At 53.5% G+C, this 21,207-nt stretch overlaps 1 protein-coding gene across 1 annotated transcript in view; it reads right to left on the bottom strand.

The window, feature by feature from the left end:
• The window catches only part of ripk2 (receptor-interacting serine-threonine kinase 2), a 101,653-nt gene that overhangs the window by 48,028 nt on the left and 32,418 nt on the right, over positions 1 to 21,207 (bottom strand). The window contains exons 3-4 of the mRNA XM_072467965.1: positions 18,043 to 18,198; positions 10,395 to 10,552 (exon numbers count right to left, since the gene is read on the bottom strand). Coding sequence (XP_072324066.1) covers positions 10,395 to 10,552; positions 18,043 to 18,198 — 314 coding nt within the window. The remainder of the gene's footprint in view (positions 1 to 10,394; positions 10,553 to 18,042; positions 18,199 to 21,207) is intronic.

Here is a 21,207-nt window from a genome sequence, read left to right as displayed (position 1 = left end):
GCGCCAGTAAAGCAGCTTGTCATGGTGCAGCGTGACCAATGGAAGCCGGGAGACCCCGCTCCCGGGATCTACCTTGGCTTGCCATGTCTCGCAAGATCGTGTTGGATCCTGCTGTAAATCCCACCCAACCTTTGGCAAATCTGCATAATAGACTCCAACGGCAGATTCCGGAGGTCCCTGAGACTTTGGGATTCATCCCCTTCTCCTCGGAAGCCTCGGGCGAGCGCCGTTCAGCACTGGTCCCCAAAACGAGGGCCAGGTGGAACGGCATTCGTGGGGGTCTCCCAGGGGATCGGAGGCCCACGGCTGCCTGCCCTTTGGGCAGGGTGGTGCCCAGGCACTGCTGGTGCCTCCTGGGTATCTTGGAACTGCCAGCCTGGTAGCTGGGTAAAATCACCTGTGTGCCAGCCTGGCACTGCCAAGATGCTCAGGTGGCATTTCATGCGCCATGTGATCGGGGCTGGGTGTCCCGGGGACCTTCACCTAGTACATTCAGGCTGGGTGGTGGGAGGGGCGGGGTGGGGGGGGGGGGGGACCGTTTTGGGGGCCTCTTCACTACACTGGGGAGTTCTGGAGAGCGGAACTCCCCACTGTACTAAATAGTGCTATGTGTGGCCTTGGGCGCACGTTTCCCATTCAGTTTCTTTTATGTAACACGAGTCACGTTAAATAGCCATGTGTTCCCGGCACTGCGAGTGCCGGGAAACATGTGGCTAAACACGCTCATGGATGACTTTGTTCCCCTTGGGTAGAATCGTACCCAAAGATTGGAATAGCAAATTAAAAACACTGTCTGTGTGGAGTTTGCACATTCTCCCTGTGTTTGTGTGGGTTTCGCCCCCACAGCCCAAAGATGTGCAGGTATGTGTATTGGCCATGATAAAGTGCCGCTTCATTGGAAAAAATGAATTGGGTAGGCTAAATTTACAAAAAAAAAGGAATAACAGATGAAAAGAAAGGGTCCATTCTCACCGGGAATCGGTGGGTTGTTTCCGACCTTGCTATCTAACTACCCAGTGGCCTCCGATTACCTGGGAGACCACAGCTCCCACCCCCCGCCCCCCCCACAGTGCCATTCCTTTGCGGTACTAGTGCCCAGCTGGAGTCTCCTCGGCGAGGCTGATAGATCCCGTGAGCTGGTTCAATCTGGCGTCAGCAGAGTTAAGTGAACTCACTTACCTCGGTGAGTCTGGGACCAGCCCACTATAGGTGGGATACAGATCGCAACGTCTTGCAAGATCTCACGAGGTGTAATGGCCGTCGGGAATCCTGGGACTGGCCTCTCCCAGGATCTACCAGCCGCAGCGTGTTTCAACTCCGCCGGGACATGGCCAGTAAATCGCACCCAATGTTTGCTTTCTAATCATGTACCAGCAGATTCTTTACATAAAAATAGGGGCGTGATTCTCGAACCTCCGCCGGGTCGTAGAATCGCCGGGGGACGGCGTGAATCCCACCCTGCCGCCCCGACGCCAGATGCTGAATTCACCGGTGCCGGGGTTTTGGTGGGGTGGGAATCGCACCGCGCCGGTCGGCGGCCCACCCGGCGATTCTCCGGTCCGCGATGGGCCGAGCGGCCGCTCACTGTCGTCCGGTACTGCCGGTGTAAATTAGACCAGGGGCGAAATTCTCCGTTATCGGCGAAAAGTCCGCCGATCGGCGCAAAAAACGGCGCAAATCCGACTTGCGTCACGTCGGAAAAAGGGGTCGATAGTCTCCGGCCCGAAATGGGCGAGCAGCGATGTAACGGGATCCTCGCTTGCGCAGCATCATACGCGCCGCACGGCGTGATGGCTCACCCCCACCCGACCGGAACACCTGACTGGATGGCTGGCCGCCGCTCAGCCCCGAGGTTCGAGTCACGCGATGTGGAGGCGCTCCTGGACGCGGTGGAGCAGAGGAGGGACGCCCTGTATCCCGGGCACGGCCGCAGAGTTGCCCCACGCCACAGCTGGCGTCTGTGGAGGGAAGTGGAAGAGGCTGTCACCGCTGTGGCCCTGACACCACGGACAGGCACCCAGTGCCACAAGAAGGTGAACGACCTCGTCAGAGCAGGCAGGGTGAGCCTCCCGTATATCCCCCCTCCCCATATCCCCCCTCCCCCATATCCCCCTTCCCCATATCCCCCCTCCCCCATATCCCCCCTCCCCCATCTCCCCCATATCCACCATATCCCCTCCCCCATATCCCCCTCCCCATATCCACCATATCCCCTCCCCCATATCCCCCCTCCCCATATCCCCCTCCCCCATATCCCCCCTCCCCCATATCCCCAAGTGAATCCAGCCCTAACCTTAACCTCTGCAATGCACGCGCAACCGATGGCGTGCATTCATATACCTGCCTAACAGTGTTGCCTTTTACCCCTGCCAACCCCCCCGCCCCCACAGGAAAAGCGCGCACACAACAATAGGGAGCATGTGAGGACTGGAGGAGGCCCCGCTGATGAGAGGCCACTGACCGAACACCTGGAAAGGGCCCTGGAACTGGCTGGCGGACCTGAGGACCGGGAGGTTGCTGATGCAGAGGTCGGGGGCGTACTAGCAAGTGAGCCACCGACAGCCCGTCCCCATATCCCCCCTCCCCTATATCCCCCTCCCCCGTATTACCTGATCACTGCCTGATGTCTAACCATGCATGCTTCATTGTGTATCGCAGGACCAAACGTCCAGGCACCCATCCCCGCAGATGCACACCGCCCGCAGGATGCCCCTCGGAGACCACGGGAGACGGAGAGACCGCACCCTCCAGCATGCGACGCCCGCAGGATGCCCCTCGGAGACCACGGGAGACGGAGAGACCCGCACCCTCCAGCATGCGACGCCCGCAGGATGCCCCTCGGAGTCCACGGGAGACGGAGAGACCCGCACCCTCCAGCATGCGATGCCCGCAGGATGCCCCTCGGAGACCACGGGAGACGGAGAGACCCGCACCCTCCAGCATGCGACGCCTGCAGGATGCCCCTCGCACACCACGGGAGACGGAGAGACCTGGAGCAACAGGGAGACGACACCCCCGTCACGTGCGGGAGCGACCACCCAGCGACGAGGGGGGCAGACACAGGCCCCCGTCACATCCGAGCCAGGACACCCCCACCCGGGACACCACTACCCGGGACACCGCTACCCAGGAAGACAAAATACCGGACAGTGACTCAGAGTGGATGGGTGCAGACGAACCCCCACCCCAAAGTGCCATGGACTCAGAGTGGGACGAAGAGCACGACACAACGCCACTGCTGTCACCAACACCCTCCACCATCGCAGAAACACTCACCACGGTTGGGCACTTTAGTGATGAGGCGTCTGGTACACTCACTGGTGCGCGCAACACAGCCGTCCCGGTACAGCAGGTGGAGGTAGGAGCAGCAGAGGGACCGGGCGGTCGGAGGGCAGCCCAGGCCAAGCGAACATCTGCTGCCCAGATGGATCCCGGGTTCCTGGAGTTACCACACCCACACATAGATCCGATGCAACCACCGACCCGGAGACGAGCGAAGAGGGTGACGGGCGGCTTGCGGCAGCTGCGGTCGCAGGTGGAGGAGTCCACCCGCGTCCAGGAGCTGGGAGTGGTGCCGGTCATGCGTGCCACCCAGGCCGACACCGCACGGGTGGCGTCCGCGGTGGAGGCAATGGGTGCGACGGTGTCAGACATAGGGAACGGTTTGCGAGGCCTGGGGCTTTCCGTGCAGGCGGCGTATGTGGCCCAGGAAATGGCTGCCCTCTCACAGGAGGCCATGAGCCAGTGCCAGCGCCAGATGGCAGAGGCGCTCAACGCCATAGCCCAGTCTCAGCAGGCCATGGCCCAGTCTCTGCAGGCCATGGCCCAGTCTCAGCAGGCCATGGCCCAGTCTCAGCAGGCCATGGCCCAGTCTCAGCAGGCCATGGCCCAGTCTTAGCAGGCCATGGCCCAGTCTCTGCAGGCCATGGCCCAGTCTCTGCAGGCCATGGCCCAGTCTCTGCAGGCCATCGCTGAGGGCATCGGCACCTGTGGCCATGTGAGAGCCGGCGTCGCACTGTCACAGACAGTGTTTGCCAACCCACTGGGCTCCATGGCTGCAAACCTGCAGACCCCTGTCGATACCAGCACGGGCCTCCAGGACTGGCAGCGCCAGATGTCGGGGGGGCGTCGGATGGCCAGTCCGTTCGCATCCCCCACCCATGTAGAGGCCTGGTGGCCATCGGGCACCCCGAGGGAGGAGGAGGTGGTGTGGTCCGTCCCGGCTCCCTCTGTAGGGGAGGTCCCGGTACACCGCGACACCTCGGACTCCCCCCCTTCCGTCCCAGGTGCATCGGGTGGGCAACGGGCAGGACAGGCTGGCAGCTCGCCATCCCAGTCGCCCCGGCCGCAGCCTGGCCCATCTAGGCCAGGACGCCCCAGGAATCGGCCGCCAAAGGGATCCAGTGTCAGAGGGCAGGAATCACAGGAGTCCACCTCCAGTTCTGCTGTACCGTCTGGGGAACCACGTAGACGTAGTCAAAGGGCCCGTAAGGCCAAACAATTAGACACTGAGTAAGTTGGCACGGTTGCAGGGCACAGATGCGTTTTAGGGGCTAGGGCACGTGCATGAACTCCTTTGGTTATTAAAGTCAATGTTACACCTACAGAAGCTGCCTTTGTGCTCTGTCCAAAGTGTGCGGGGGTGTCATGTACGTTGAGCGCAAGTGTGTGTGTGAGGGGTGGTCTTACCTCAGCCCCAGGTGAGTCTGCCCCCTTCCTCCTGGGCCGCCATCAACATCGGTCAGACAGGTACCGGTCAGACAGGGAGGAAGGCGTCGAGCGAGGGAACCGTGGTTTACCAAGGAAGTGGAATCTCTTGTTAAGAGGAAGAAGGAGGCCTATGTGAAGATGAAGTGTGAAGTTTCGGTTGGGGCGATGGATAGTTACAAGGTAGCGAGGAAGGATCTAAAGAGAGAGCTAAGACGAGCAAGGAGGGGACATGAGAAGTATTTGGCAGGAAGGATCAAGGAAAACCCAAAAGCTTTCTATAGGTATGTCAGGAATAAGCGAATGACTAGGGAAAGAGTAGGACCAGTCAAGGACAGGGATGGGAAATTGTGTGTGGAGTCTGAAGAGATAGGCGAGATACTAAATGAATATTTTTCGTCAGTATTCACTCAGGAAAAAGATAATGTTGTGGAGGAGAATGCTGAGCCCCAGGCTAATAGAATAGATGGCATTGAGGTACGTAGGGAAGAGGTGTTGGCAATTCTGGACAGGCTGAAAATAGATAAGTCCCCGGGACCTGATGGGATTTATCCTAAGATTCTCTGGGAGGCCAGGGAAGAGATTGCTGGACCTTTGGCTTTGATTTTTATGTCATCATTGGCTACAGGAATAGTGCCAGAGGACTGGAGGAGAGCAAATGTGGTCCCTTTGTTCAAAAAGGGGAGCAGAGACAACCCCGGCAACTATTGACCGGTGAGCCTCACGTCTGTAGTGGGTAAAGTCTTGGAGGGGATTATAAGAGACAAGATTTATAATCATCTAGATAGGAATAATATGATCAGGGATAGTCAGCATGGCTTTGTGAAGGGTAGTTCATGCCTCACAAACCTTATTGAGTTCTTTGAGAAGGTGACTGAACAGGTAGACGAGGGTAGAGCAGTTGATGTGGTGTATATGGATTTCAGCAAAGCGTTTGATAAGGTTCCCCACGGTAGGCTATTGCAAAAAAATACGGAGGCTGGGGATTGAGGGTGATTTAGAGATGTGGATCAGAAATTGGCTAGCTGAAAGAAGACAGAGGGTGGTGGTTGTTGGGAAATGTTCAGAATGGAGTACAGTCACAAGTGGAGTACCACAAGGATCTGTTCTGGGGCCGTTGCTGTTTGTCATTTTTATCAATGACCTAGAGGAAGGCGCAGAAGGGTGGGTGAGTAAATTTGCAGACGATACTAAAGTCGGTGGTGTTGTCGACAGTGTGGAAGGATGTAGCAGGTTACAGAGGGATATAGATAAGCTGCAGAGCTGGGCTGAGAGGTGGCAAATGGAGTTTAATGTAGAGAAGTGTGAGGTGATTCACTTTGGAAGGAATAACAGGAATGCGGAATATTTGGCTAATGGTAAAGTTCTTGAAAGTGTGGATGAGCAGAGGGATCTAGGTGTCCATGTACATAGATCCCTGAAAGTTGCCACCCAGGTTGATAGGGTTGTGAAGAAGGCCTATGGAGTGTTGGCCTTTATTGGTAGAGGGATTGAGTTCCGGAGTCGGGAGGTCATGTTGCAGCTGTACAGAACTCTGGTACGGCCGCATTTGGAGTATTGCGTACAGTTCTGGTCACCGCATTATAGGAAGGACGTGGAGGCTTTGGAGCGGGTGCAGAGGAGATTTACCAGGATGTTGCCTGGTATGGAGGGAAAATCTTATGAGGAAAGGCTGATGGACTTGAGGTTGTTTTCATTGGAGAGAAGAAGGTTAAGAGGAGACTTAATAGAGGCATACAAAATGATCAGGGGGTTGGATAGGGTGGACAGTGAGAGCCTTCTCCCGCGGATGGATATGGCTGGCACGAGGGGACATAATTTTAAACTAAGGGGTAATAGATATAGGACAGAGGTCAGAGGTAGGTTCTTTACGCAAAGAGTAGTGAGACCGTGGAATGCCCTACCTTCTACAGTAGTGAACTCGCCAACATTGAGGGCATTTAAAAGTTTATTGGATAAACATATGGATGATAATGGCATAGTGTAGGTTAGATGGCTTTTGTTTCGGTGCAACATCGTGGGCCGGGGGGCCTGTACTGCGCTGTATTCTTCTATGTTCTATGTTCTATCCCCCGGGCAGAGGATGGGACCGTGCGCTGCAGTGTCACAGCCGCATGCAGGGATGGTCCGGGTGGATGGTGGTACTGTGGCCATGGGTCAGACATAGTCCAACGATGTGGAGCCAGGAGCTCACCGCAGGGCGGGTTGTCATCATCCTCCATGGCCTGCGATAGACACGCGTTCACCTGCAACTGTGTGAGCCCGGCCCGTTGTGCCGCAGGTGGATCGGCAATGGGGGGGGGGTGGTGTGCATGCGGGTGGGGTGGGTGGTGAGGGTGCTGGGTGGATGGATGGGTGGGGGGTGTGGGTGGTCGGCCGTTGCCATGGTGTGCGTTCTGTGGCCATACTACCCGATTCCCACGCCCATCTAGTCAGTGAAGCGGGCGTCTATCAGTCTGTCCCGTGCCCGCTGGGCCAGCCGGTAACGGTGGACAGCCACCCGCCTGTGTCTACCCCGTCTGCCCTGACCATTACCCTCATCCCCCTCATCTGGGGAGGACTGCGCCTCTTCCTGCTGCTCCTCCACTCTGCCCTCCTCTGCCTGCGGCACATCGCCCCTCGGTTGGGCTATGTTGTGCAGGACGCAGCACACCGCAATGATGCGGCCGACCCTATCTGACCGATACTGGAGGGCGCCCCCAGAGAGGTCCAGGCACCTGAAACGCATCTTCAGCACGCCAAAGCACCTCTCTATCACTCCCCTTGTCGCTACATGGGCATCATTGTAGCGGTTCTCCGCCTCATTGCGTGGCCTCCGTATAGGCGTCATCAGCCACGATCGCAATGGGTAGCCCGTCGCCCAGCAACCAGCCCCTCAGCCGGGGATGGCGTCCCTCGTACATGCCGGGGATGGATGACCGTGACAACACGAATGAGTCGTGTACACTGCCTGGGTGACGGGCGCAGACGTGCAGGATCATCATGCGGTGGTCGCAGACCACCTGTACGTTCATCGAATAGGTCCCCTTCCTATTAGTGAACACAGCCCTGTTATCTGCAGGTGGCCGCACGGCGACGTGCATCCCATCGATCGCGCCCTGGACCATGGGGAACCCGGCCACGGCAGAGAAGCCCACGGCCCGGGCATCTTGGCTGGCCCGGTCCACGGGGAAGCTGATGTAGCGGTGCGCCATGGCATATAGGGCATCTGTCACTGCCCGGATGCACCGGTGCACCGATGTCTGCGATATGCCGGACAGGTCCCCACTCGGTGCCTGGAATGACCCCGTTGCATAAAAGTTCAGGGCCACCGTAACCTTGACGGACACGGGGAGAGGGTGTCCCCCGCCAGTGCCATGCGGTGACAGGTGTGCCAGCAGGTGGCAGATGTGTGCCACGGTTTCCCGCCTCATCCGGAGTCTCCTCCTGCATTCCCGGTCCGTGAGGTCCTGGTATGACTGCCTGGGCCGGTACACACGGGGCGCCCTCGGGTGCCTCCGTTGCCGTGGGGCCGCGACGTCCTCCTCCCCCTCCTCATCCTGTCGGTCAGGTGTCCCTCCAGCCTGGGCGGCTGCCGCCTGCCCCTCTGCAGCAGCCTGCGCCGCCTCTCTGGCACGCTCCTCCTCCTCATCCAGGGCAACATAGACATGAGCGGCTGCCGCCACGGCGGCCAACATCGCTGGATGATCTGAAAACATGACGGCCTGGTGGGGGGAGGGGAACGACGACATGTCATCATTGCCCATATCCCCTCCTCCCCCCAGCCAGGTGGCATGGACCGCATGGGTCCAACTGTTGGAGTCTGGCACCTGGCCAGGTGGACCAACTCACTTGCCCCCTCATCCCCCTCCCCGGCACAGACCCCCCCCCCCCAACCTCCACCCCGGCACGGACCCCCCCCCCCCCAACCTCCACCCCGGCACGGACCCCCCCATCCCCCTCCCCAGCACGGACGCCCCCCCATCCCCCTCCCCAGCACGGACGCCCCCCCATCCCCCTCCCCAGCACGGACGCCCCCCCATCCCCCTCCCCAGCACGGACGCCCCCCCATCCCCCTCCCCGGCACGGACCCCCCCCTCCCAACCTCCACCCCGGCACGGACCCCCCCCATCCCCCTCCCCGGCACGGACCCCCCCCTCCCAACCTCCACCCCGGCACGGACCCCCCCCAACCTCCACCCCGGAACGGACCCCCCCCCCAACCTCCACCCCGGCACGGACCCCCCCATCCCCCTCCCCAGCACGGACCCCTCCCATCCCCCTCCCCGACACGGACCCCCCCCCCCAACCTCCACCCCGGCCCAGACCCCCCCCCCCGGCACGGACCCACCCCCTCAACCTCCACCCCGGCACGGACCCCCCCCAACCTCCACCCCGGCACGGATCCCCCCCATCCCCCTCCCCGGCACGGCCCCCCCCCCATCCACCTCCCCGGCACGGACCCCCCCCCCAACCTCCACCCCGGCACGGATCCCCCCCATCCCCCTCCCCGGCACGGCCCCCCCCCCATCCACCTCCCCGGCACGGTCCCCCCCCCCCCAACCTCCACCCCGGCACGGACCCCCCATCCCCCTCCCCGGCACGGACCCCCTCCCGGCACTCCCCCGGAGCCCAGCCTACTCTAACCACCACCCCACCCCCCCGCCGCACACACACACAACCCGAGACACACCTCTCCTCACGCATTCAGACTGCAGCCACGCCATTGCCTGCCCAGAGCCAACTCCCCAGGCCGTCACTCACCTCCACGCTGGTCGGCGTGAACCTGGAGCACAGGGTCACGCCGATGAAAAGGAGGTTTAATTTACGTCGACGTGAACGGTCATCACGTCGACGGGACTTCGGCCCATCCGGAAGGGAGAATATCGGCAGGCCGAAAATCGGCTGCCTTGCGCAGACCCGTGACATTCTCCGCGGCAGCGGCGACATTAACGCCCCGCCGACTTTTCTCCCTTCGGAGACTTCGGCAACCGGCGGGGGCGGGATTCACGGCGGCCAACGGCCATTTTCCGACCCTCTGGGGGGTCGGAGAATGACGCCCCAAGTCTTTACCAGCGGGGCCTGGCTCTGCGGGCGGCCTACGGAGTCCTCGGGGGGGGGACGGGGGGATCTGGCCCCGGGGGGTGCCCCCACAGTGGCCTGGCCCGGGATCAGGGCCCACCGATCTGCGGGCGGGCCTGTGCCGTGGGGGCACTCTTTCCCCCCCGCACCGGCCGCTGTAACGGTCCGCCATGCCGGTGCGGAGAAGAACCCCCTGCGCATGCGCTGGGATCACGCCAGCACACGCTGGCACTCCCGCGCATGCGCCGGCCGGCGGAGGCCCTTCGGCGCCGTTTGGCATGGCGCCAGCCGAGCCCCTGAAGGTGCGTAGGATTCCACATCTTCGGGGCGGCTCAACGCCGGAGTGGTTCACGCCACTCCTCAGCGCTGGTGCGCCCCCCCCCCCCGTTCACGGAGAATCCCCCCCAGATGTTTCAGAACTCAGAAGATGGGGGTATTAAACTATGATTAATCACCACATTTCTCGACTAATATTAGCCGCATGGCAAAATTCTTTTTTTGTTCGGAGAACAAAAATGCATCAAATATCATGATGTGTCAATCATAAGCAAGAGATAATAATGAGAAACCATTCAAATTAATTATTTTATTCAATTCTTGAAGCGTTAAGAAACCATCTAACTTTACCTGTACATGTCATGTTTTACATCTGCACGCTTTGCTTTGTTCGGCTCATACTGCTCTGGAGCCATGTAGATCACTGTCCCTCCTGCTGTGGGAGATTTAAAGCCTGATGATTTACTCATTGTCAAACGGCGCCATTTTGACAGTCCAAAGTCAGCAATCTAAACAAACAGTAAAAATCCAACATTGAACTCAGCTAGCCAAATATGCCTATGCTTTAAATACAAAATAAATCAGTCTTTTGTTTAAACAGAGGAAAGTCACATTATTAACATGACAGGATTTAGAGAAAGCAAGGACTTTGGAATGCCTGAATGTCCTTAAAGGGATAAGACGGAAATAAAACCCATTTGATTGAATTTCTAAAAAATATCCATTCATTAATGGGATGTCAATGTCGATGGCAAGGCCAGCATTCAATACCCATTCTTAATTACCTGTTAGAAGTTTGTGGTAAGTTGTTTCCTAGAACGTTTACAATCCGTGTGGTAAAGGTCCTCTCAGTGTTGTAACAGGTAGTTCTCGAATTTCTATCCAACAATAAAGAATAGAGATAGATTTCCAAGTAAAGGGTGGTGTGTGACATGGAGGTGAATTTGTAGTGTCCCCATGCAGCTGAATTGGTCCTTCTAGGTTTGGAAGTCCCAGTGTTTGGAAGGTGCTTTTGAAGATACTTCAGCAAACCTCTGCAGTCTCTCTTGTAGATGCTACACCCTGAACCCAAATTGCATCATGAGTGGGTTGAGTGAATGTTTTGAGTTGGTAGATGGAATGCTAATCAAGCAGGCTGCATTGTTCGAGATGGTGTTGAGCTTTTGGAGTATTTTTGGAGCTGCATTTATCCAGGCACTTATCCATCCATTCTATCATATTCCTGACCTATGCCTTACAGATGGTGGACAGGCTTTGGGGAGTCAGGAGTGAGTTATTCTCTACAGAAGTCTCAGTCTCTGACCTGCTCTTGTAGCCACAATATTTATGAGGTTGGCGCAGGGCGGTACAATGGTTAGCACTGCTACCTCACAGCGCCAAGGATCCAGGTTCAATTCCGGCCTTGGGTCACTGTCTGTGCGGAGTTTGTACTTTCTCCCTGTGTCTGCGTGGGTTTCCTTCGGGTGCTCGGGTTTCCTCCCACAGTCCAAAGGTGTGCAGGTTAGGTGGATTGGCCATGCTAAATTGTCTCTTCAAAGGTTAGGTGGGGTTTCAGGGATAGAGTGGGGATCGGGTCTGGGTGATGTGCTCTTTCAGGGGGTTGGTGCGGACTCAATGGGCTCAGTGGCCTCCTTCTGGACCACAGGGATTCTGTGATTATCTGTGAATGTGTCTGGTCAATGGTGAATCCACCAGGAAGTTGTTCATTGGGATTTGGATGATAGCAATGTCATTAAATATTGTGCATGATATGACACCAGTCAGTGGAGAATTCTTTCCCTGATTTCTATTACTACAATTTACTCCTTAATACTGCACCTTGGTCATGTGTTGAACGATGTCAAGGACAGTCATCTCACTTCACTTCCAGAATCCATTTCACTTCTAATAAGTTCTGGAGTCATCTAGCTCTTGTGGAACCCAAGCTGAGCATCAGTGAACAGGTTATTGGTGTGTAAGTGCTTCTTTTTAGCATTGCTGATCATTCGTTCCATCACTTTACTGATGATTAAAAGCAGATTGATGGGGTGGTAAATGGTCAGATTGGATTTGTTCTGCTTTTTATAGATAAGGACACAATTGGACAACTTTACAATTTTCTTGAGTAGTGCCAGTGAATAGCTGTAACGAATCGTCCTCGCTAGAGACAAGGCTAGTGCTAAGTACAAATCTTTATCGCTACTGTAGATGTTATTGGGGCCCACAGATATGCTGTATCCAGTGTTCAGCTGTATCCATAGACTCCCTATAGTGCAGAAGGAGGCCATTCGGCCCAAAGAGTCTGCATTGACCCTCTGAAAGAGCACCCCACCCAGGTCCACGGCCCAAACCCTTCCCTGTAATCCCACCTAACCTGCACATCTTTGGACTGTGGGAGGAAACTGGAGCACCCGGAGGAAGCCCACACAGATACGGGGAGAAGGTGCAAACTCCACACAGTCATTCAAGACCAGAATCGAACTTCGGTCTCTGGCACTGTGAGGCAGCAGTGCTAACCACTGCACCACCGTTTTCTAACACAACATTATGTAAATAAAATTGGCTGAGATCTGGCATCGATGACAATGTATCCTGCAGGAGGAGGCCAAGATGGATCATCCAATCATCGTCTTGCTATTTAGCACATGGCACTGGCAGCACACTGAGGTTGAGCTGGAATAACTTTCTGTCAGCAAAGAGGAAAGGCAATCCTTCCACCAATACTAACCTTTGAGATGTAAAGACTCCTCTGAACAACCGACTACAAAGGGCAACAATGGAAGGTTGGCAGGAGGATCATGTAAAGCTAGCTTAGACCTGAGCCAAACGGTTTGTTTTCTGTGCAGTGCACTTGATGAATTTTGAGATACAATTCACTCGGATCAAAAAGCCTTTTTACTCTGAAGAGAATCAGTGAGTCACCCGATGGACGTTGAAATGCTCAAAATTTAATCAAGCTCTTGCAAAGCACTTTGAGTGTTTTTGGTAAATAATATGCTGTTCAATATCCTCCAAATTAATCTATTTTAAAATCAAGTTACTCCACCTAGTAATTTCCATTAAAAAGCTTTGACACCAAGCACAGCTTTTGGATTTTGGTTACAACATTATGTGAACTACACATTCCAGGATGAATGTTAAGTTCCAACTTGCTCTCAAGTGTGTCAGGAAACCAGAAGTTCAACAGCAAGTTAGTCCGTGGCTTTATAATTCTGTCAAATCGTTTGCATCTAACTTCCAGGTTTCCCAATCCCTCTCCATTCCACGATTTAAAGGGATGCTGCAAGGATCAAAATGGAAGCATCCCAGAAGTGCCAGAACTGAGCCAGCAGCTGGGAAATAGACAGACAGAACATGATTTATCTGCCTCGTTGCGCCCGACTTGGTGAAGTGACGAGGCCCTTGAATATCGCGAGATACCGTTCACAAGATTCGCGATGCTTGAGATGAATAATCTCGCGAGACACCATGGGCGAAATTCTCCCGAAACGGCGCGATGTCCGCCGACTGGCGCCCAAAATGGCGCCAATCAGACGGGCATCGCGCCGCCCCAAAGGTGCGGAATGCTCCACATCTTTGGGGGCCGAGCCCCAACATTGAGGGGCTAGGCCGACGCCGGAGGAATTTCCGCCCCGCCAGCTGGCGGAAACAGCCTTTGTTGCCCCGCCAGCTGGCGCGGAAATGACATGTCGGGGCGACGCATGCGCGGGAGCGTCAGTGGCCGCTGACAGTTTCCCGCGCATGCGCAGTGGAGGGAGTCTCTTCCGCCTCCGCCATGGTGGAGACCGTGGCGGAGGCTGAAGGGAAAGAGTTCCCCCACGGCACAGGCCTGCCTGCGGATCGGTGGGCCCCGATCGCGGGCCTGGCCACACCAGGACCCCGGAGCCCGCCCACGCCGCCTTGTCCCGCTGTTCAAAAGGTGGTTTAATCCACGCCGGCGGGACAGGCAATTTATCGGCGGGACTTCAGCCCATCCGGGCCGGAGAATCGAGCGGGGGGGGGCCCACCAACCGGCGCGCGCGATTCCCGCCCCCACCGAATCTCCGGTGCCGGAGACTTCGTCAACCGGTGGGGGCGGGATTCACGCCAGCCCCCGGCGATTCTCTGACCAGGCGGGGGGTCGGAGAATGACGCCCCATGATCTGAACGAGGGCAAGATCCAGATTAGGATATTTAAGTGAGCCATTATGCTCATTTAAATATGTCTGCGCGCAATTCACCTGACGCCCAGGACCTAAGGGCCTGCGAGACCTTACCAGGGTGCCGTTTAGCCCTGAACTGCAGAAACGTGAACCAGGCGTAACGGCACATGATGTTTTTTTTTTCCAAGCCAATAAAGACCCCCGGGTGGTCGGGCTCTGGGCAGGGTGGTACCCTGGCACTCATTGGCACCCAGATGCCTTGGCATTACCAGCATGGAACCTTGGTACTTCCATCAGGGAAGCCTGACAGTGCCATCCAGGCACTGCCAGGGTGGCAGTACCAAGGTGCCAGGTTGCCCATGCCAGGTGTTGGGCCCGGTATGCCTTGCCCATAAGACAAGGCGTGAGGGGTTGCTTGAGAACCCCGGAAGAGGTATGTTGGGTGCAGTGGGGGGCCTGGAGCTCATGGTGACGTCACCGATGGGGGTTGAAAGATCAGGGCAGCCTTTAAAAATGGCACTCTGATCCAGGAGTACGATTTCTGTACTGGTAAGCATAGTTTGTCAGTGTAGAAAATGATGGAATATGGCCTCAACGGGTGCTCTCTGCTAAAGCCCCCAAAAAACTGGCAAAGTGCCATTGAATCGTGGGATCTTTCTCGGTACTAAACATGCCCGAAACTGGACTCTGTTTTGTCCCACTGAATCACACCTCAGTGTCTCACTCTTGGATAAGGTACAGCAAAGTCGCCATAGTCCCAGATGGCCATAAGCTGCTTTCCCTCTTGAGGAGGAGAGCTGAGTGGTGTTGATGTAACCCGAGGATCATCACACCTCAGGCGAGCGATAAGGTTGAGAAGGCGGGGCCTTCATGAATAACCTCAGCCGGTACAAGAATTGAACCCATGCTATCGGATTTGCTCTGCATTGCAAACCAGCTATCTAGCCAAGTGAGCTAAACCAGCCCCCGCGTGGATACAGGGCTGCAAAAGATCTAATGACCCAATCAGTAAAGGAAAGGTGATTGGAATTCCACATTCTAGTGCAAACTTCCTTACATTACCTTCCCGGGCTCCTCACGCATCTCACTGCTCAGGCACCTCGTCATAAACCTGATTGACCAGCACTACTGTCACTCACCCAATATCTTATTGCAATGTCACATCTATTCCTCACAGTAACCCCCTGCATTCTTTCATCCTCTGTATCATGATATGCAAACATGCAATCAATGAACACTCAGAATAGGACACAACCAATGGGCAGTCAGGACACTCAGAGGTGGCATCACTACAAGGGGCATGACATAAACAATATAAAAGCGATGAGGCACTCACACCCTGCCTCTTTCCACAGACAGACATCTGGAGAGTTAGACAGGGTTGATCAGCAGCATCACACCCCAGCATGTGGCTTAGAGCAAGCTGGTACAGTTAGACTGAGTTACTACAGTTAGACTATCAGAGAGTTAAACTCATTTGAGAACTGTGTTAATAGTTCAATAAACACGTTGAACTCATTTCAGAGTCTGGAGAATCCTTTAGTTAAGACTGCATCAAGTAGCAGCCTGTGTTATCCGAAGCTGCATAACACAACACTCTGAAGGTCCTTTTCTCTCTCCTTGCACTAGAGAGAACAGAACAGCAGGGTTAGCCAGGGATTGAGGACAGGGTAATCCACCAGACATCCTGACTCTGGACAGTTGCAGAGAAGGCGCTGTAGATAAGCCAGGTAGCCAAATGTCTGGCCATGGCTATGAAGAGATGGGGGCCGCCCAGCTACCCTTGGTGACAGAATTAAACATAACATAGCCAAATGGCAGATGACACGCTCCAATATAGACCTTGGCCGCAATTCAGTGACCCCATTGCGCCTGGCACGAATCTGGGCACAATGGGAGAATCACATGCGAGGCCCAAATCCGGCTCCGTGCAGGCCTTAGGTCTCATTTAAATACATGGATGCCAAATTCACCCGGCATCCGGTGTGGCTGTGCCTGGGAGTCCTCCCAGGCCACTGGAGACCCCCGGGTGGTCAGGTACAGGTCAGGGTATCACCCTGGCACTCCTCCTGGTACTTGGGCACCTTGGCACTACCAATCTGGCATGTGAGCAGTGACGCCCGGTCACCCTGACAGTTCCACACCAGCAATGCCAGGCTGCTCAGGTGCCAGGTTGCCACTGCCGAGGGTTGGGCCCTGGATCGGGTCACAAAAACTAGGAAGGGTGTGGGGAGAAAAGATGGGGGCGGCCAGACAAGATGACACCCCAATCTCTGAGGAGGCTTTACCGCTGGTGAACTGGTGACCTGAAATTCCTTTAACTGTGGGCATGGTGGGAAAATATTCACCAAAATAAAAGGCAAAGTGCCATTGAATAGCAGGATGTTTCTTGGCACTGTACCCACCAAGAAACAACCCGCCAAATGTGCCATTCAGCAGACTTTAACTTGAGTCTGCTGAATTGTCCCCAAGATGTCAGTGGGCTCTGAAATATGGTCTGCACAATGATGACTTAGAACCCTCTCACTTTGCCACCTCAGATTCATGTCTTTGACCTCCCACAGGTTCTTCCAGCGTGCCACAGGAGCTGGTGCTGGAGCAGGATGAGTTCTTCATGAAGGAAGTCACTCACTGATGAAACAACACTTCCTGTGCAAATAGAAATCCCTCGCCAAGAGCGGGAGCTGGGATGTCACATTGTGAAGGAGTACATCACAAGTGAGCAGGATCAGGCGATGGACAGCACTGGAGAGTCGGTGTTGGAGGGTGAGCATTCCTAGCAGATGCAGGTGCTAAGCCTTGGGAGTCATCTTTAAAGAGAACTATTTTGGTGCAGCAACGGAAAATGTGTAACCTTCTGTCAGCCCTTTCAGTGACACTGTGCACAAGTCCCGAGAGATACCTCTCGTCTGCCTCTGGAATTAATGCCATGATGTCTCAAGCCTTTGAGTTGAGGTCTGCTTCTATTATAGGAGTGATCATCTCCATGTAGAACCAGATCACCAAGTGCATGCTTGCCTTCGCTAATGACTTCTACAGTCAGAATGACAACTTAAAGTAGGCTCATATTGGCCATTTGATGCTCTTAGTTGGCAGGGAAGTGAGAGTGGATCATGAGATGGAGACAAAGAATGGTCAGATGGAAGTTAGGAGACTGCTCAAAGTGCTCCCCTTCCTCACCACTTGCTGTCCCCAGTCAAAGTCCCACATGCTGACTCATATCTCAATGGCCAAATCTGCTCCTGAATGGGTGCAGCTGAGGCAGTCTTTGATGGGCCCCTATGGACAGCAAAATCCAGAGCTTGCTGGCCATGAGCATCTGACCAATCAGAGGGGGAGAACAGCAGCCTGCCTCTCGCTCTGGTAAACAACCACCATCCCCAAACTGAAATTGCATTATGGAAGAGTGCAGTCATGGGAAAAGAAAGCAAAGGGATTGTCATTGCACAAGGGTGTTCAGTGAAATTGTCACATTTCAAATCCTTGTTTTTCAATTGTCACGAATGCTGGACTTTATAAGACTGCACAGAGAAATCCATGAGCCCCTGTCCTGCATCTGTGGTAATTCAGCTAGACCAGCAAATCGGAGGGCACTCGCATTCTGACTGGCTTCATCAGTAGCAAAAGTGCACTTAAGTGCCCTGTCAAACATGGCCTTGGTGATGTGGGTGATGTTGATGTCCAGAAACAAACAAATGATTGAAAAGAACTGCACAGGGGAAGGTAAATATCTGCCAGTATTGGCAAAAGTGAACAACTGAAAACCGTCAAAGATCCTAAATTTTAAACGGTTATTAAAATGTCCCAATTATTCAAGTTAAAGTATTCAATTATTGTTATTGCACAATACTGAATTCTGATTGAAGACCATTTCTTACCTTTACGTGAAATTCACCATCCAGCAGAATATTCTGTGCCTTCAGATCGTGATGCAGTAATGGTGGGTTCATGTTGTGAAGGAAATTCACCCCCAGTGCAATTTCATATAATATGCGAAGGCGCAATGACCAAGGCAGTGTTGGATAAGTTTCTTTCTGCATCAGAAAAATACAGGTCTGCTTTTAGAAAATAACTCATCTGAAAAAATAAATCTTTATGCACCAGACTCCTCGACAGAATGTAACATTTCTGAGTAGTTTAAATGTAGAAATGGTTTAGCATGTTAATTGTTAGCCTAGCCAGTTTAATTGTAAATGTAACGTTGAAAAATCCAGTTTTCATATATCGACAAACACATCAATGCATTAAACCTCCATCAACCTCTCTTGCAGGTACACAGAACCACTTTAGAGTATTTTTCACCCTACATTTGTCAATGAGGGCCAGTGTACAATTTTCTTCCACATTCCAATCAATGCCTGACTCAAAGCAGCCATTGCGAATGGCACTAGAGAGACAGGAGTATGGAAGTGCATTTCCTCTATGAGGAAGTGTCTAGCAAACACGTGAACACTTGTCATAATAGTACTACACTGGTGGCTGGACGTTGGATATGGGCATTGTACAATCTCATACCCAGTAACTCCGTTGCATAATCTGTAATACCTGAATCTTAAAGCACATGAGCTATGGAAACAAAATGCTACATCGGTAAAACACGATTCTGTACCGTATGAAAAGATTGAACGGTATGGTACAGCTAGACTAGTTGATGACAGTTTTAGAGCCAAAGGATAAACCCCAATGGGAAGATTACACCAATAACTTAAAATCCATATCAATGGAGAGGAAAATTGTTCTCAAATAAAACATAAAAATTAATGTGACCATTAATTTTTGGTAACTAGGCATATAATGATCCAGTAACCAAGTTAAATGGATTAAATCTAAATATTCATTCGTCAAGATAAAAATCTATCTCTGATCATGCAGTGCAGTTTAAAGTCCAAGTTTCATTAGATTAGCATGTTATGTTGCACACTTACTAGGTTTTCACACTTCTTACATTGTAAGTGACCACATTACATTGATATTACATTTTGGAAAAGAGTAAAAACAACAGGGTTGTGGTGATGGGAGACTTCAACTTCCCCAATATTGACTGGGACTCACTTAGTGCCAGGGGCTTAGACGGGGCAGAGTTTGTAAGGAGCATCCAGGAGGGCTTCTTAAAACAATATGTAAACAGTCCAACTAGGGAAGGGGCGGTACTGGACCTGGTATTGGGGAATGAGCCCGGCCAGGTGGTAGATGTTTCAGTAGGGGAGCATTTCGGTAACAGTGACCACAATTCAGTAAGTTTTAAAGTACTGGTGGACAAGGATAAGAGTGGTCCGAGGATGAATGTGCTAAATTGGGGGAAGGCTAATTATAACAATATTAGGCGGGAACTGAAGAACATAGATTGGGGGCGGATGTTTGAGGGCAAATCAACATCTGACATGTGGGAGGCTTTCAAGTGTCAGTTGAAAGGAATACAGGACAGGCATGTTCCTGTGAGGAAGAAAGATAAATACGGCAATTTTCGGGAACCTTGGATGACGAGTGATATTGTAGGCCTCGTCAAAAAGAAAAAGGAGGCATTTGTCAGGGCTAAAAGGCTGGGAACAGACGAAGCCTGTGTGGCATATAAGGAAAGTAGGAAGGAACTTAAGCAAGGAGTCAGGAGGGCTAGAAGGGGTCATGAAAAGGCATTGGCAAATAGGGTTAAGGAAAATCCCAAGGCTTTTTACACTTACATAAAAAGTAAGAGGGTAGCCAGGGAAAGGGTTGGCCCACTGAAGGATAGGCAAGGGAATCTATGTGTGGAGCCAGAGGAAATGGGCGAGGTACTAAATGAATACTTTGCATCAGTATTCACCAAAGAGAAGGAATTGGTAGATGTTGAGTCTGGAGAAGGGGGTGTAGATAGCCTGGGTCACATTGTGATCCAAAAAGACGAGGTGTTGGGTGTCTTAAAAAATATTAAGGTAGATAAGTCCCCAGGGCCGGATGGGATCTACCCCAGAATACTGAAGGAGGCTGGAGAGGAAATTGCTGAGGCCTTGACAGAAATCTTTGGATCCTCGCTGTCTTCAGGGGATGTCCCGGAGGACTGGAGAATAGCCAATGTTGTTCCTCTGTTTAAGAAGGGTGGCAGGGATAATCCCGGGAACTACAGGCCGGTGAGCCTTACTTCAGTGGTAGGGAAATTACTGGAGAGAATTCTTCGAGACAGGATCTACTCCCATTTGGAAGCAAATGGACGTATTAGTGAGAGGCAGCACGGTTTTGTGAAGGGGAGGTCGTGTCTCACTAACTTGATAGAGTTTTTCGAGGAGGTCACTAAGATGATTGATGCAGGTAGGGCAGTAGATGTTGTCTATATGGACTTCAGTAAGGCCTTTGACAAGGTCCCTCATGGTAGACTAGTACAAAAGGTGAAGTCACACGGGATCAGGGGTGAACTGGCAAGGTGGATACAGAACTGGCTAGGCCATAGAAGGCAGAGGGTAGCAATGGAGGGATGCTTTTCTAATTGGAGGGCTGTGACCAGTGGTGTTCCACAGGGATCAGTGCTGGGACCTTTGCTCTTTGTAGTATATATAAATGATTTGGAGGAAAATGTAACTGGTCTGATTAGTAAGTTTGCAGACGACACAAAGGTTGGTGGAATTGCGGATAGCGATGAGGACTGTCTGAGGATACAGCAGGATTTAGATTGTCTGGAGACTTGGGCGGAGAGATGGCAGATGGAGTTTAACCTGGACAAATGTGAGGTAATGCATTTTGGAAGGGCTAATGCAGGTAGGGAATATACAGTGAATGGTAGAACCCTCAAGAGTATTGAAAGTCAAAGAGATCTAGGAGTACAGGTCCACAGATCACTGAAAGGGGCTACACAGGTGGAGAAGGTAGTCAAGAAGGCATACGGCATGCTTGCCTTCATTGGCCGGGGCATTGAGTATAAGAATTGGCAAGTCATGTTGCAGCTGTATAGAACCTTAGTTAGGCCACACTTGGAGTATAGTGTTCAATTCTGGTCGCCACACTACCAGAAGGATGTGGAGGCTTTAGAGAGGGTGCAGAAGAGATTTACCAGAATGTTGCCTGGTATGGAGGGC

Source organism: Scyliorhinus torazame, chromosome 11 (assembly GCF_047496885.1).
Source record: "Scyliorhinus torazame isolate Kashiwa2021f chromosome 11, sScyTor2.1, whole genome shotgun sequence".
Taxonomy (NCBI): Eukaryota; Metazoa; Chordata; class Chondrichthyes; order Carcharhiniformes; family Scyliorhinidae; genus Scyliorhinus; species Scyliorhinus torazame.
This window is presented reverse-complemented; position numbering and strand designations above follow the sequence as displayed.